At 39.1% G+C, this 18458-nt stretch overlaps 1 protein-coding gene across 1 annotated transcript in view; it reads left to right on the top strand.

The window, feature by feature from the left end:
- The first annotated feature begins 1407 nt into the window (after positions 1-1407).
- LOC149300719 (collagen alpha-6(VI) chain-like) overlaps positions 1408-18458 on the top strand; it is a 33421-nt gene continuing 16370 nt past the window's right edge. The window contains exon 1 of the mRNA XM_089484769.1: positions 1408-1516. Coding sequence (XP_089340895.1) covers positions 1408-1516 — 109 coding nt within the window. The remainder of the gene's footprint in view (positions 1517-18458) is intronic.

Genomic DNA, 18458 nt, shown 5'->3' with positions numbered 1-18458 from the left:
TTTCTTTGCTGCTGTTGGGAGTAAAGAAAAGGTTAAATGCACAATATGAGCCTCCGTGTCTTGAAATAAAATCAGGAACAATGAACTGCACACTTGGAACTTGTCACATATCCTCTCCCAGAGTTCCCCTCTCCCATTTCATATGGGTAGGGCAGAGTATGGATATGTGAGGTAGGGAGAGTCATAGGTGGATGGTAAAATGAAGAACATGGTTGTGGTAGGCAAAACTGGTAAGACGTGTGTATTTTTTCACCTTCAAACCGGCATTTTGCTTAAGTTCCCAGGTGAGTGATCTCATATTGCGAAAGTCCCAGACTAGCAACGGCATCCTCTGGTGAAACTCTCCTCACCCTATCAGTGTGAAGAACCAAATGTCAAGCTCTGGGAGTTTGAAGTCAAGCACGAAACATAAAACATGAAGCTTGTTGAAATATGTGGTAGTTGAATTAAAACTAATAAATGTCTGGAGAAACCATAACTTTATGTTGGCATGGCTTGTACTTCTTTTGGCCATATTTTAAAATTACTTCATATATGTAGCTAGGATTCTGTCCTATGTCATAACCTCTGTGTTATTTTCATCATAGACTATATATTTAAATGGATACTACATTCAATTGCTACTAGGTACATCTAAAGTGTCCCTAGATATGTTTATATTTTGCAAGTAACTTTGTATAATATAAACATATCTAGGGACACTGCAAGTTTCATGCTTTTTAGCTTGACAGTCCTGTAATGAATAGTGGACATAGTGGACATGTATGTTAGGATCTACTTGATTCATAGCCTGATTTTTTGCAGTCTTTTACTGTGATCCAGTGATAGCTACAATGAGTAGCAAGGTAGACTTTACCACAAAGAGTAAGCAAAATAATGTACAGAAAAACATTTTGTTTTTTTCCAAAGATAGCTGAAGTCAGTAGCCAGAGGGTAAAACAACAAGGGTCGTAGTTGGAGGGACTAGGCAGCCTGGTGCTGAGACAAGCTGAGGTCAGTAACCAGAAGGTCACAGTAGCTGGAATCAGTAGGAAGAGAGACTATACAGACTTAAGCATGGTCTAAACAAGCCAAGATCAGCAGCTCAAAGGTCAAAGTAGACAGAGTCAGTAGCCAAAGGCCTAGGCAGACTTGACCATAGTCTTAACAAGTCATGGTAAGTAGCCAGAATGTCACAGTACACAGGGTTAGGAATGGGGCAGGAAAGGGCAGTTAATAGGAGCTAGGGAAAATGGGCAGGGAGCAGGAACAGGTTGCGAGACGTTGAGTTGGTATAGAAAATGAGTGAACAACTGAGCCATTTTAAAAAGGGTTTATCTATGGGTTTTTGCTCAGTAAATTAGGTTGTGGAGTCTTTGAGAAAGTCTGCTGGCACCCAAATGCCCAATGGCACATGAGCTTAAGAGAATGCCGTTAGATCAAGACTGCAACCAGGGAGCAGCTATCCAATACTACCAGACAGATGCACGACGGACCATACGCTGTTCGGAGTTGGAGTTGGAGTTTAGTTGCAAGTGTAAATCGATATTTTTTTCCAGCTCACATATACTCACTGTTTAGTAAACAAGCCTCCGACTCTTCATCATGCCTTCAACCAATTTTACCTGTTGACTTGTTTTTTATTTCTAAAATAAACATGATGCATATTAAAGTACTTACAAAGTTGTTGTGTCTGGTTACCGTGATTTTCAAATACATGCTTCCCATCTTTTCTATCATGACCATATCATGGTAGGGAGCATGGCTGATGCGGTAGGGAGAGTGGCTAGCGTACCAACTTTGTTACCTTTTTTTGCAGTTTAATTATTGACATAAAACGTACCTTAGACAAAAATAATTCTGGCCAGTATTTTTAATAAACATTGGTAACCCAAAGTTTGACTTACAATGTATAGGTCAAAGCAGGGCCGGCCTTAGGGGCGTGCGACCTGTGCGGCCGCACAGGGCGCCACGGCAATAGGGGCGCCTGCCCGTGACTTAAATAAAACATCGTTTTTTTTTTCTTTAGTTTTTTTTTAAACTTTATTTAACATCCTCCATGTTAAATAAAGTTTTTTTTAAACTTTATTTAACATGGAGAATGTTAAATAAAGTTAAAACAACAAAAAACCCCCAATGTTTTCATTTAAGTCCCGGGCAGGGGCGCCGAGCGGTAGCTCGTGAAGTTTTCAGCAACCGCTCGGCGCCCCTCACTCTCCGTGACTCCGTCGCGGTGCCGGCGTTTCATGCTGAGCGCCGAAATATGATGACATATTCCGGCACTCAGCTGTGAAGCGTGCACCGTGGCAGAGGGGGGAGACGGACGCCTCCTGCTCCGACCACAGGACACAACAAGGTAAGTAAGGATAATGAGAAGTAGGGAGAGGGGAGCCAGTGAGAAGGGGCAGAGGGGGGAAGGCAGTGAGAAGGGGTAGAGGTGGTAGATAGAAGGGGCAGAGGTGGTAGATAGTGAGAAAGGGGAGTTTTGTGACATGATTTTTTTTCCTTTCTTTTTTTGGAATGGGGGGGCGCCAGAGGAGTAGTCCGCACAGGGCGCCAGAACACCTAAGGCTGGCTCTGGGTCAAAGGACATGCCAGTGAGGGCTCAAGCTAGTTGTTTGGAAAGGAACAACAGTAGCCCACATGAGTTCACTTCTAGCATTATTGTCATGCCACCGGGTCCCCGAAGCACCTCCGCGGTCCCCAACCTGTCTGCTCTATGTGACATCCCCGTCAGGAACCAAAATGGCGGTCACATGTATTGCATAGCGCCGACAGGTTGGGGACCGCTGAGGTGCTTCGGTACCCGACGACATGACAATTAGATATTTAGGACATGATGAAAAAGCGAAGAATTTAAGTTTTGTGTTTTCTGGAAGGTACAAGTGCTGAGTGCTCTAATTTTGGAGAAATCTCATATTTCTTGTTAAACATAAAAATACTACAATGTTGGCTATATTGATGGTAGATAATTAAAAATGAATGCAGATCCTTTTAAAAGAAAAAAAAACATGTGTGCGCACATTTCCAGTTATTCATTACATGTAATTTATTTTTCAATCTGCAGGTCATTTTCTTTGGGCTTTTGAGAGTATATGAAGAAACGTGCCAAGATTTCCCCCAAAGCATACTGTACAATTCGTTAACAGAATTCCTTGAGCCTCATTTATTGAGAAATAGATGAAGTTAAATATCTTTCCTTTATAAAGTTCTTCCTTCCTTTGCATAGTGTCTACGGGTCAATATCTAAGGGTCTAGGAAGCTAGAAGCACAGCAGTGAGGACCAACTCTATTGAAAAACTGCAGAAAGAACTAGAACTAGCAGAAGCAAATACATTAAATTCCACTAAATATGGAGTCTAAGGGGAGTTAAACACTCCTTGTTGGTTTTTTTATTTAATAGCCAACCCCGTTGTGTTTCTACTGCAAATGTGCTTGATTAGCCCTGCAAACTAGACTTGTGCATTCGTATTCGGGCGAACATGAAACGAACGTGAAGGGTGCATTTGCGTTATTGAGACCGAATACTAAAGAAACGAACATGGCGGCGGCAAAACGTACACGAAGACGAAGACACTCAACACGAAGAATCTTCACGTTCGTTTTCGTCTTTGTTAATCTACTAATCTCCCTGGTCCCTTCCCCATCTAGCCTACCTTATCTATGCAGCATCTCAGGGGTTAATGGGAGCGGAAATCCGTAGATTGGTGTGAGAAGTTAAAGGTCTGTGTGAGTGACTCCATTGGTCGCTTGCAGGAGCCTCCTCTGGAATCAACCAATGGATGTGAGAGATGTTTTTTAGGTGCAAGCAGCAGGATCTGCGAGGGACTGAATCTGAGGGATGAAGGAGAGGTTTGAGTAAAGGATGACCCCAAGGCATCGGGCCTGGTTAATTATGCGAGATAGTCGTGTTGTTAATGGTGATAGAGAATTCAGGCAGTGGAGTGGAGACGGAAGGAGGGAAGATAATGAGTTCAGTTTAAGAAAGATTTGATTTTCAGAATTACTATATAAGGTTTAAGCATAAATTGCGATTTAAGTATGTTTAAATTGGACTGAACTCAACTGATCATTTGAATATACTAAATCTTTGTATAGCTGATATAGGATCAATGGCTTTGATGGACTGGGATATATATCTTATCAACAGGGTGAGCCACAGGTAATTGTATATATTCACAGGACTATTTTTGTTTTTACATTTGTTTGGCCATGTAGTACATGTTGTAGGGCCTGGTTCCTGCATTATGTGACTCAGCAGGTAATGTATTGAGCCCTGCTTTAAGAAAATGTACTACTCAACTAAATTTTGTATAAACCAGATGTACTTTATTAATGATAATTGTTAACATTCTCCAGAAAAATGTATTTCACCACACACCCACATACAAAGATTTGTAGTATTATTTTTTTTATTTATTTTGGCTTTTTCCCCTGTTTTTACAGGGCCTTCTATTTATTTCATACTTTTATCTTATTTACTCTGTAATCCTTCTCTGTTGTTTTTTACTTTGATCCACCTGTTCCCTGATGCCTTCCCTCCTTTCTTGTCATACCAGTGAGCTCTATCCTAAGGCCAAACAGGCAGTTCTCATAAAACTCATCGGTATATGGGAGATTTACTAAAATGCTGTCTACAACATTGAATTCATGGCAATCGAGAAAGCAACTGTTAAATATCTGCTAGTAAATGGTTTGGATGATCAGAAACAGCACGGGTTTACTACAGCAAGATCTGGATAACTAAGACAATAGACCAGGGAGTTGCTGTTGATATAGCCTAGATGTCTAGATTTCAGTAAGACATTCGACACTGTCCCTTATAGAAGACATAAATAAATTGCAGTCTTTGGGTTTGGATACCAGAATAGTTGAATGGATAAGCCAATGGTTTAGTTATAGGAGGCAGAAGGTTGTAGTTAATGGTGTATATTCAGTATTGGGACCTGTACAAATATTCCAGAAGGTCATAATGGTAAGGGATGTCTTTCTGCAGATTATACGAAGGTCTGCAACAGGGTAGACATTCCTAGTGGAACAACTTAAATGATAAATTATCAGAATTATCAGTGTGGCAGCTGCAGTTAAATATTAATAAATGTAAAATAATGCACTTGGGACATAAAAAAAACCCCAAGGCAGAATAAAGCAATGGTCATTGATAAAGGAAGAGAGGGACTTTGGTGTAATTATTTCTGATGACTTAAAGGTAAGCAGACAATGCAAAAAAGCATCTCAAAAAGTAAGCAGGGTGCTGGGTTGCATAGGGAGAGGCATTAGTAGCAGGAAGATAGTGGTGGTTCTGACACTTTACAGATCTCTGGTCAAGTCTCACCTGTATTGCGTACAGTTCTGGAGACCACAACTCCAGAAGGATATTGACACATTGGACAGAGTTCAGAGGATAGCTACAAGAATGGCAAGTGGTTTGCAGGACAGAAGTTATCAGGAAAGGTTAAAGGATCTTAATATGTATAGCTTGGAGGAAAGAAGAGAGGGGGGGTGCAATAGAAATATTCAAATAGTTGAATGTTGATAGTTGAATAATGATTTAACAAAGTATAAGAGACAAGCTCATTTAAAAGGCAGAGCAATGTTAGAACAAGAGGTCATGGTCTAAAACAAGAGGGTCAGAGGCTTAGATTTAGCGTAGAAGGACTTTCTACTTTACTTGGTCGGAATAGTCTCCCAGTTGAACTGGTGGAGGCTAATACAGTGAGGGGATTTGAACATACATTGGATAGGCATAAAGCTTTCGTCAGTATAGCACCTGTCCAAATGACCTTACATCAGGAAAAATGGGCAGACTAGGTGTGCCAAATAGTTCTTATCTTCCATCAAATTATATGTTTCTATATATGTACAGTATATGGAACAATGAAAACACAGACTTTTTACAGTTGTTATTGGTTTCTTACAGGGTAGGAGCACAGCTAATGTCATTTGCCAAAGGTATCAGTATTTAAGTGATATATTGCAGAATCTCTTAGGAGGTTGTAAAACTCACCCTTAGTCTGTCAAAATTCCTATGTAATTCTTTTGTCCTTAACTTTTCTGATTTTTAAAAACAAATCAAGGCAGCTGACAAACACTGGCGATGGAATTGTAGAAGAAAAGTACAATTTCATGCATCTAAAGACATTTCTAAAATGTACTTTAGTTCAATTCTACAGTTGAACAAGGAGTGAGCCTTGCCAAGTTCAATATAAAAGTCGATTGTGATACATTTCCATTGAAACAAGCTTGAGTAAAGTCCCCACTTATTCCCCACTGAACTGTATGATGACTCAATTCATGAGAACTTCAACAGTAAATTGACAGCTTAAGTTGATTAGGGGCTTGCAACTTTCAGCCATGGTGGGAGAAGGATTCAGCCAAATGACAGAAAACACATTTTGCAGACAATGCACCTGGTGGGCATCATCCAGACCTACTCAATTTACATTCACTGAAGGGAACTAGATAAGAACCTATAGGAAGAACCCAGAAAAACTCCTGTTATGGTTCACATATTGTCTAACAATCAAGTAAAACATGCAAACTGCAACAAAGCTTCTTATATTCTACCCCAAAATCTTCTGTGGTCCAGGGTGAAACTGCCCCCTGTCCTACTAATTTATGGTAAATTAATGGCTACTTAGTAAACTTGTAGCTTTTAGCCCCCATAAAAACTTTTAAACAATGTCTTTACTACCCAGCCACTCTTTTTTTTTTTACACCACAATTTTTTTGATGCAATGAGCATTGGCAGGGGTGACCATTTTTTATTACTTTTAATTATATTTGGGATCAGTTATAGATATAAAACTTCAATCTAAACTTATTTAAGTTGCATCACACTGAAATAGGTGTGTGCGTGGGAGAAACAATTCACCACATGAATGATTGGTTAGTGGATTGGAAAGTACCACAGAAGAAAGCCTAATTTTACAGCATTAGGCTACAGAAAGGTGAAAACTGCCAGAGCAGCTACCAGAGCAAAGTAAAAATACATGTAAATGCAATTCACAAATTATTTGAGAAGAAAATCTAAGAAAAGACACATGCAGCATGACAGTCAATCAGATTATCGGGAAAGAATCAGCAAGGTAGACAGGGGCAATTATAAGGGGGCAATATACTCCCTATATATTAGTCATCTGGACCTCTTTTGCAATCACAAATGGCTATGATGTGCATTGTATATGATAGCAAGGCCTTAGATGGGAGTTTCCCATATGACTACATACTTGCATGGGGTCCTGCACTCCCAAGATTGGAACACAACAAATGCGGTAAGAATAACACGCACATGCGTGTAAAATGCATGTGAGAGTGAAAACTGTGAGGCACAGTGCACTTGGACACCATCTTACTGATTGTTCCAGTTCATAGTCACTAAACAAGGACATGCACAGTGATCAGCTTGATCCTGGTTCTCTTTAGAATCCGAGGTTGCTGGTATATGCAGCCCTCTCTAATGGTCACTATGTGGTGGCACGGTGGGAGACCTGTCTGTAGTTGACTGGTAGGTGAGCCTCTGAAGCCATAAGTATCCCTGCCCGCCTCTGATCTGACATCCCACAATGAAGGGGGAAACTATATGAGGAGGAGGGAAGAGGACATGAGATTTGGAGTGAAGTAGTTTATGTACTCAAAAAGCCAAAACATTCTTGGCAAATCGCTTTATGGGTGGCCATTTGTTCTAATTGAAAAAGGGGTAGGGGGCAGGCAGACAGGAGGAAAATAGGACAAGAGAACAGCACATATATAACAATTAAAAATATTTGTTTCATGCTGTTCATAGGAGTATAGCACATAGGAATGCATCACTTCGAGACTATACTGGTCAGCAGCTATAGCCCTGTCCCGCTATGGAACAAGGGATCTCCTCTACATTCACTGTGAGCAGCTCTTGAATACTGTGAGCTGGACAGGAGCAGCCATTATTCCATGGACAATATTCCTCTATATTTTATTTGTTTACGTCACTCTTTTCTCTTATTGGGGTAGCAGCATTTAGCCATTTTCTTTCCATCCCAACCCATTTAATTGTATCTGGGCTTGCCCTGCCCTTCCACACAAGTAGCCTCACCCCTCGCAAGGCTATCCACATCCCTTGCATGCCTACTGATGAAGCCAGCATGCATACTGGTGAAGCGCATGCCAGAGTACCAGGGGGAACACAATTTGACTTTTAGTCTCCCAGTCTGACAGTAAATGTTACAAATGTTTGCTGATCTTGGCAATAAGAGCAGGTAGAAATGTTACTAGAGTAGAGTATCTGTCTTCCTTATAAACTGTAAGCTGCTTATATGCAGTAGCTATTCTTCTGTTGGAGAATATGGGAATGACATAGGTACTAACTTGATTTACTTTTAGTTATACCCTTTATGGAAACATTTTTTGTTGTAACAAACTAAAATCACAGCCTTTAGGTAGTGATCAGTCCATGGAGCAGATGGCCTAATATGGCTGCTTGCTACTATGGTAATAAATTGAAAAAATAAAAAGTAAACGTGGAACCATGAGCCAGATTATCTACTGTGAAAGCAGCTGGCTATCATGCAGATGCTACCTTCACTCTGAACTCCTAGTTCAATACAAAAAATATACAAAATACAGACGCTTATTTATATATATTTATATGTTCAATTAAATAAAACAGACTTATGAGCTTTTATGGACTGCAGCTCCCATCACACTCATGCTGAATACTAGTGAGGGTGATGGGAACTGCAGCCTTCTAAATAGGGGACATCATTGGTGCAAAAAGGGTACCATATATATGGACAATTTGTATTTTCTACCTATAATTTGTTTCTTTAGCATCATTATGGGATTTAACACATTATTATTTGTGCTTTCCATGCAAAACCTGTGTTTGGCTTTGGCTGCTATCTGCAAGTAGATATCACTGCACTAAAATGTAAACCGTTTTATATTGTTGTCACCTTAATCAAATTATATTACGGCTACGAAAACTTGACCTGCCTCCCAACACCTGGCACTCAAAGGGTTAATTCAGCAAAATCTGTTCAACAGGAATCTGCCAGATTGCTTCTTTCTACTAAATTTAAAACCCACAGTAGCCTTTGGTCAGAGGTTGGAAGCTCTATTATGTTTCTAAAATATATTATCAAGTATATCGCAAAATATGTCAAAATGTATTTATTAAAAAGAAACATTTAACATTTTTAAGCTATATTTTGAAATGCTCGTAACCTACGGTACCATTATCAGTGTATTTATATAAGTTGATGAAAACTGAACAACGCTATTTGAGGGCTCTTATCAGAACCGTCATACTGAATTATTTTAGGAGATTTTTTCAATTCATCAATGAAATGTGTCTAGAGGGAATTTAACTGTAAGGCCATTCAAAAGAGGGAGGGATCTGTGGCTTCCTTTAAGTATGAAATCTCATCGTCTACTCTTAACATTTGCAAGAATTTCTCCAAAAGGTCTGAAATCCGGTCAACTGGCATCACTCCATGATTTGTGTGAGTTAAATTCCCTTATTCATATTTTCATTGTCAGTCTATATTATGAATGCGCTTTGCTGCTGACTGTATGTGCTTTAGTAGTTATTGGATTCAAACAATGCAGAACAATTACTAATATACCTGTGGAAGAATATGCATTTTTAGAAAGGAGTTTAGAAGAAAATGTTTGGACTTGAATTTCAAAGTCTTCTTTGCCTTGATTAATGAACCTAAGTTACGAAGAGAATATCACAGAAATCGAGTGATTGTTAAGATAGTTGTCATACTGTATATTTTTTTTCTTGTGTGATTCCTTTTTTGTGTTTGAAGTAGTAGTGACCACATGAAATGTCTTGGTACATCTCTAAACCATGAACTATTAATCAAAGGTATTACTATACACATTATAGAATTATCTAGGATCTGTGATTAACAGCTTTATAAAACAGATTTTAATGTTCGAGCAGCTGTTTAACCAGTTTAACATTTATTAATTTAGGGAAATTAATGCTATTTTTAACAAAAAAAATTTGTTTTGCTAAATATTTTTAAGGAGCTTCTGTCTGTAAACAAAAACAAAGAAAAAACAAAGAAACAGAATTGATGTAGGTTCCCAGAGAGGATGAAATCTTTTTTTTCATGAAAATAAAGGGCTTAGACCTCTTCTCTTGACTGCTCTCACCTTACTACTCTCAGCAGACCATTCAGTCTGAAAAACGTGATGTTAGGTTTGTAGTTTGTTAAGTAAATAGCTGCCTTTGAAATAATTAAGGAACTGATGTCATTTTAACTTACATATACAGAGCTGCCAATGGGTTCTGGCAACGACTCCAAAGTATTTTTTGCTTTTGGAAATTATGTGTTTGAAAGAAAAATAAGCCCAGCAAAAACATTGGAATTGAGAATCATTTGTCATGATTTTGAATGTCATAATTAAAAAGTTATTCTATAGAAACAAGTTGGATTAATGGTCGCCATGATGCAGTGATGGTGCAGTGGTGCAGTGATTATTTCCAGAACGTATAGTCTGAAGTGGAGGAATGTTAGAGGGGATGGGGTTCTATATGTAAATGCATATATAAGACCAACACGGTCTTACGTACCATTTACTAACCCTGCAGAATTCCAAAAAACTTCTGCTGATGATATGACTTCTGCTGTGGGCCCCTATAGTAAGCACATGCCACCCAGTAAAGACGGCTCTAGATTCTGGCTCAGTTTACTAAAGACCCATGTTGATACTATTACTTTTACTAATTGCCATTTGAAAATATGACCTTCTCACTTCTTTGATCCAGTTTAGTTAATATAGCCAGAAATATTATCAGGAACAAGCTGATAAGGTTGACCAGCATTTTTGGAACACATTCACCACCACTCGTGGTTTTCAAACAAAAAAAACATAATTTACTCTATACTTTCAGGCTAATACAACAAAAGGGGAAGCTTTCCATGTATGAATGCTAAATAAAAAGTCTACCACAGTTTCTTAAACAAGGTCTTCAAGTGCACTCAAAAGTATATGTCTTTGGGATAGTGCCAGATAATTAAAAATGGATCATTCATCGTAAATAAAATAATAACTATGTTAATTGAAAGAGCTACATGCCCCTATGAAAGGAAAAATAGAACATCTGTGAGAGATAAGAAACCTTTCCCGGACAACTAAACCCAGATACATTTACATATCTGTCAAGTAAATGGATCTTAGAGAAGCATTAAACGAGCTTTCCAGTCATCATATGCACTTTAATGCATATAATGGCTAAGAGGTCCCTTTAAATGTCTGGGGTGTCCCTTTGTAAACGCATAAGGAGATTCTGCAGAATTTAGTTCAAATGCAAGTGCCCCGTTTCTCCATCCCAGCCCTTTGCTGTGCAGGAGATGTGTTTAGCCACTAGACTGGTGTTAGAGTGAGTGTGATGGGAGCTCTTACCTGTCACTGATTGGCTACTTTGAGCTACTTTTCGGACCATGGTGGGGATGGGGAGCTAAGGTAAGTAATTTTACAACATCCTGGGTTATTAGGGAATAGCATCCAATTTTTGCTCATCCTGTGTCAGTATCTATCTCAGCATGGATCAAGAACAGGGCCGGCCCTACCATGGAGCAGGGGTGGGGTAATTGAAGAGGCGGCACTTTGCCGCCCCAAGCTCCTTTTTTTTTTTAAGCGGAGGAGAGAGAGGCGCCGAGTGGTTTTCGCTTACCCGCTCGGTGCCCCTCTCTCTCCTCTGCGAGCCCTCTAGCTCGGTCTCGGTGCCGGCTTGTAATGCTGAGTGCCGGAAAATGACGTAATTTCCGCCGCTCAGCAGTAAAGCAGCACGCACCGTGGCAGAGCAGGGAGACTCGCCGCAGGACTGCTGAAAGGTAAGTGCAAAGGGGGGGGTAGGGTAGATAATAGGGAGGGAGGGAGAGGGTAGATAATAGGGAGGGAGGGAGAGGGTAGATAATAGGGAGGGAGAGAGAGGGTAGATAATAGGGAGGGAGGGAGAGGGTAGATAATAGGGAGGGAGGGAGAGGGTAGATAATAGGGAGGGAGGGAGAGGGTAGATAATGTCCCCTGACGTCGGCGGGGGGGGTGGTGGTCGTCATTTTAATCTTCGCCCCAGGCGGCATTATGTCTTGGGCTGGCCCTGATCAAGAATGTCTCATATTTTCACTATTGAAGGATGATGTGCTACGTTATAGTAGGCAGACCGTTATATAATTTTGCCAATGATGTATCTTTGCCATTTAAATATTGGTGCCATGTTCACAACACATTGTTTTGTTCTGTTTCTTTGAAAAAATATGTCTTTACATCCAGAGTCCAGATGCTTTAATCAGTGTTGCCAGCTAGAGTAAGCGTTTGGCAGCGTCTGTAAAACAGAAAAATGATTCTGCGCACAGAAAGATAAAGTTTCCAAGTCTTGATAAAGTCCCTGAGAAAGTGAGCTAGCGATGATAGCATAGATAAGTCATAAGGCCATGGACTGTGAGCTAGAAAATAAACTTGGCAGAACGTCTATATAGTACTGTATCTCTATTATTAACTGAGCTCCATCCAGTGGAAATATATTTTACAGAACATAAAATTGTAGTTGGGACACTAGACTTCTAATGTTCTATAGCTTATCTTGTGAAAAAAATGTGTATAGTAGTGAGATAATAATAATAAGAATCTTATTTTAGGAAATCTTAATATTTTACTCCAGAAATTAAAAAACAAACTTTACTGACTCTGTCTCCGTGTAAAGTTTGAGAACAAATGGGAACAAAATTATGTGACTAAGGAACACATTTTTAAATAAGGTGACACCATTAGGTCAAGTGGTTGTGACTTTACAGTAGCCATAAACCCACATATGTGACTACATTCCACCCATGTTCAGCAGGCTTCATCCATTTGCTCTAATTGACCCATTTACCAACATTGTAAGGGAGGAAGGCACTGTAAATCAATTGGCTTAATGAATAAAATATTACAAATTAAGAATCAATCATTGTTCTGTGTTTGTATTCCTTGTGAGGAGGTGCTTTTCTAGCTGACAACCATGCCAATAATGAAAACATACTTTCGGTGACATTGCAATAACACTTCTTTCATGGTTTTGTTTCACATACTTTGTGGAGTAAGGTTGTAACTAAACAAACATGTACTTGCAGTTATTTAAAAATAAAATATATACTTTAAGAAATAAGCTTATTCTATCTACATAGAACAAATTACATTAATTAGCTATCTATTTGAAGTATGGATTTGAGGAACAGAAATACTAATAATAGTTTGCAAGCATCCAGAATACAACATATAATAAAATTGGGAATCAACCTGCAGCAATTTAATGTACTGGTGACCATCTGCTGCGAAGAATAAAATATTGTGTTAGGCAAATTCTTTTTTATTACATTTCAAATAGACATTTTTAAATGATTAAAGGGTTGCTTAGAATGAGTGTAATTTATAGCACCAATTACTCAATTCTCTTATTTCAAATTGGAATTTGAATAACAGACAATAATTTCTGACTGTGGTATTCAATTGCTGGCAGTAGTCATGTCTACATTCTGGAATATAAATTCTGCTTTCTAGATCACATAAACCTATTTTTCTAGGTACATTTAAATATAATCTTATTTTTTATATTCTAAATGCAACTCCATAGCTAGTGGATTACTGTATTAGCCTGTATGTAAATTGCCTCCGCATGCAATCCATTCTATTACCTTTAGATGTCTTTGGAAATAATAGAAGCATAAAATGTCACAGCAGGTAAAAACCATTTGGCCCATTTTGTCTGTCTATTTTTCCTGATGTAAAGACTCAGGCTTTAGTCAGATGAAGGTATCCTTGCAAAACAATAAGTTAGTTAATGGACATCAAAATTAAATGTGTATATTCATTTGAAGCCGAAAATGTCATTTAGGAAACCTTTGTACTTGTGGTTCCTTAACATGGATGTGAGGCTTGCCAAAATGTGTGCGCCATGGCTCTGGCCTTTTGTGGAAGTACTCCAAGAAGCCAGAATATTGCAGACAGATTTGTGGAGAAAGATTGGCATTTATAAACCTCTCTTACTGTGAATCTGTCTCCATTTTTCTGGCTTCTTAGAGTACTTCTGCAAAAGGTTGGAGAAGGTGTGCATGGAGACTCTGCTGAGTAAGTGAGATTGTGAGAGAGCATGAGTAAGAGTGAGAGAGTCTGAGAGGATAGTGTCAAAGTGAGAGGGTGAGAGAGGGAGAGTGGGTGAAAAAGTGAGACAATGAGTGAGAGCATAAGACAGTGAGTGGGAGTGTGGCGGGAGGCATATAAAATAACATGGATCCTTTTTGCAAATTGCGCAACTTGTAGTAGATGTTAAATGTAGCCTGATAAAAAGCAGGGAGCTTCTGTTGAGGACCAATGAGATTTGAGGGTGTTACTTCCTGTTACTCTATATGTGAATTAATGAAACAGTGCAGTACATTAAATAGATTAACAATGTATCCAGGCATTGCGCCCCCAAACCATTATGTTTCCCGTCTCCCCTGACAGTGTCGAGCTGACGCACATAACTTGTTGAGAGTATTTGTTTTACCAGAGATAGCACTAGCAATTTAATTAAATGGCAGACTTAGCTGGAGTTATACTTTAACTCCAATCATCTGGCAACTGGGAATCTAGGAAACAGTTTATGAATGACTTAATTGTATTTTACGTTAGTGTGGCTTGTTTCTGCCTCCAGCTATATGATGAGTCCTCTATATGTACAGTAGGGATTTTTTTATTTCACTTTGATATCAAAGATTTTTATTGTATACATAATAAAGGTTATATTTTATCTACACTGTCGGGTTGGCTTCTTTAGTCATATTTTGATTTCAGATTTTGGTGTGTTTTATTACCCTAGCCTTCCTTAGAGCCACATTCCGAATGAACAGCATGGTTTCAGGCAGAAGGGTTAAAGCTCTACGTGTCAGTGTTGTGCTTGGTATTGAAAGCAAATTTCTATGGCTTTCTTACAGGTCATTAAGGACCATTCTGTAATGGATTGGCAGATCTCTTTCTTTAAATGTAACGCAATAGGTTTTTTTATGTGGCGAAGAATTTGTTCCTTTCTATTTTATCCTTTTCCCTGGATATTATCCAAACAATTTGTATACCATTTGGAAAAAATGTCTGTTTCTCAGACTCCAAATAATTATCAGCTATTATATGACAAACATAAAGTAAATATGCAGAGGTCCTGGATTAGCACTATTGGTGCCAGGTGTCAATGTTCACTTTGTGGCCTGGTACTTAAGGGGTTGAAGATAAAACACAACATAAGTAAAATTTTAAGGGTAAACTGGCTAATACCCTTCATTCCTGACAGTTGTACTCACACTTGAGTTGTGTCATCTTGCACATTTAGGGATTCGTTAACCTCTAATTTCCTGATGAGCTGCAGATAAGCTGACAATGGGCTGGATTCAATGCCACAGATAAATCTACCACAAGTACTTGAATAAGAAAAATGAATATAATTATATTATCATTACTGAGATGAGCAGGTGACAAGCTGCTTCCCTGAGTCTCTTGGTCACCTTACTTTTTATTCCAGACACGGGAGCCACGTTTGGCCACAGAGCTGAGGCAAGGATTTTTGTCACATAAGCAAAAACTCATTTTGCTGCCCCTTTGGCTCTGCCCCTTGTATACCACCCTTGGGTAGGCATAGATCACAGGTTGCACAGTCCAAAGGACAGAGATGGCACCCAGATTGCACACACTGGACATGGCCAGTACCCCTTTTTTTATCTCTCCCCCCTTTTCTTTGATCCCCTATTTCCCATTAACTCTTTTTTTTTTCTTTATCTCATCTCGTGTTATCTCTCCTCCCAACTCTATTTATCTCTCCCTTTTTATTATTAACCCCCTTCTCCCTATCTCTCATTACCTCATTTCTCCCTTTTTTACAGTATCTCTCCCCTCTCCCTCTCCTCTATCTCTTACTTTATTTCTCCTCTTTTGGCCACATCTCTCCTCCTATTCATTATCTCTCCCCTATTTTCTCTGCAACTTTTCTCTATTATTAATTCTCATTCTCTCCTTTTCTTCCTGTCTCTCTTTTTTCTCATTAACCCCTCTCTCTCTATCTCCTTTCCTTCTCCACATTATCTCTCCCCTATATTGTTCTCTTTATCTCTCCATGTGCTTACTATATTTCCCTTTTCTCACTGTATACCTCTTCCCTTTATCCCTTTATCCCTTTATCACTAACATACACAGACACCCACACAAACATATCCAGATACTCAAACTAACACAACCAGACACACACACACACATTGACAAACCCAAAGAAACATGTTCACAAAATTACACATGCAATCAGCTTTTCTAAAATCTAAAACTTTTATTTTTGTGTGGTGCGACTCTGTCTGTTTGTATATTAACCCCTTGAGGACCGGGACGTACCTGGTACTTCCTGGTCATATGTCACCGCCAGACCGGGACTACCCGGTACGTCATCGATGATGCGCGATCCAGCCTCGCTATGAACGTGCACGTGATCACTTTAAAGCAAATCACGAGCAGGGAATTAAAATAGTTAAATAAAACTGTGGTCGCAGTACGAGGACACCGGTCCTTATGGGGTTAAACCACACAGACTGATGATCACTAGATCCCAAACTTTCACCTACAGAAATATCCATTAACAAATCTCCATTTGTGAACACTAAATCCAATATGGCCTCCTTACGAGTTGGTTCCTCAACTACTTGTTTTAAAGATAATCCCAGTAGGGAGTTCAAAATATGTGCACTCCAGGCACAACCAGCTACTTTGGTATTCCAGTTCACATCAGGAAGATTAAAATTACTTTACTTTTGCCAAATTGTTCTGTAACCCAAACCGACTCTATGTTCTCCTCACCAACTTGTGTTAAGTTAGATTTTATGTTATTTTTCACATATATATATATATATATATATCCACCCCTCCCCCTTTCTTGCCCTTTCTGTCTTTTCTATATAAAGAGTACCCAGGTATTGATATGTCCCAGTCACTTTTTATCATTATACCATGTCTCAGCCACTTCTCCCTATTATCTGTATAGACCAAGCCCCCAGATCCACACATCCTGGTTACTAAGTAAATCGCCTTCCCTTTCTATACTGTCTAGCCCGGTATTTATTCCCTCCTCCCCATTCCTATTTTAAAATCTCCAACCGTCTAGCCATTCTCTCCCCAAGCACATTGGACCCTCTTTCATTTAGGTGCAATCCATCACGACTATAGAGATCGTACCCCAAAGCAAATCAGCCCAGTGCTCTAAAAACCCATAGCCCTCCTTCTTACACCAAGACATCAGCCATGCATTTAGCTGCCTAATCTCCCGCTGCCTTTCTGGTGTAGCGCATGACACAGGTAGTATCTCTGAGAATCCTACCTTGGAGGTCCTTTTTTTAATCTTACTCCTAAAATCCCTAAAATTACCTTTTAGGACACTCCATCTTCCTCTTACTATGTCATCAGCAGCTCAATGGCTAAGGTTATCACATGGTGCTTAATTTGGCTTAGCATCTTGGGAAAATGTGAGTGGAAGGTGCTATGTGCCCCTTCAACACCACTTACACGTGGCCACGTAGTATAGTCATCACTGGGCAGTTCAAGTCCATATTTGATGGCATATAGGGGGTTAAAAGGCATATCATGGGACAGAGTGGCAAATAGGAGGGTATAAGACATCTCTGGAGGCAGAATGGCATATAGAGGGTTAAAAGGCACATCATGGGGCAGAGTGGCAAATAGGGGTATAAGGCATTTCTGGGGGCAGAGTGGCAACCCTGGGGGCAGATGTGCATAACTGGGGGGCAGGTTGGCAAATAAAAGGAAATAAAAAATATATATTTTTCTCAATCATAGCTTTTATTAAATATGAAAAAATTGTTTACATGAATTAATATTTACTAGTAAAACTTTTTTCCTATAGGGTAGTCTTATATTCAGGTTTTTGTTTTTTTCCTAAATTAATATTTAGATTTTGGGGGGTCGTCTTATAATCGAGCAAATACGGTATAATGGTTTTCACTATCTCTGAGCTGGAACAATTCTAACCTTCTTCAATAAGGTCAGCTTCATAATATTATTGGGTCCTCCCAAGGTTGTAAAAGAAAAACAAAAACCAGAGATAACAATGAAGGTAGTTGATTAAATATCTAAGGCTGATGTATTAAAACATAAATTATTCACTATTTGCATATATAGGCAACAAACATCATAGGGGGATACATAGCCACAATGAAGAGCACATCATTGAGATAGATACCTTCATATTAAACCAGTAATCCAAGTTGACCACAAGGACATTAATGGATTTAAGTGTGCTGCTTTCTACACAACCATATCGTTCAATCATCTACAATAATGGTGCAAGCAATATTCGTAGAAAAGTAAGAATGGAATCAAATGGTAGACTCAGTAAAACCAAAGCAAGTTGAAGTTATATGGCAAGTGCAACATGTCCAAACATTTGTCCAAATAGTGAATAGTAAAATATACATAAGGTA

Source organism: Sceloporus occidentalis, unplaced genomic scaffold (assembly GCF_023333645.1).
Source record: "Sceloporus occidentalis isolate IW3139 unplaced genomic scaffold, rSceOcc1.0.p SCAF_23, whole genome shotgun sequence".
NCBI lineage: Eukaryota > Metazoa > Chordata > Lepidosauria > Squamata > Phrynosomatidae > Sceloporus > Sceloporus occidentalis.
This window is presented reverse-complemented; position numbering and strand designations above follow the sequence as displayed.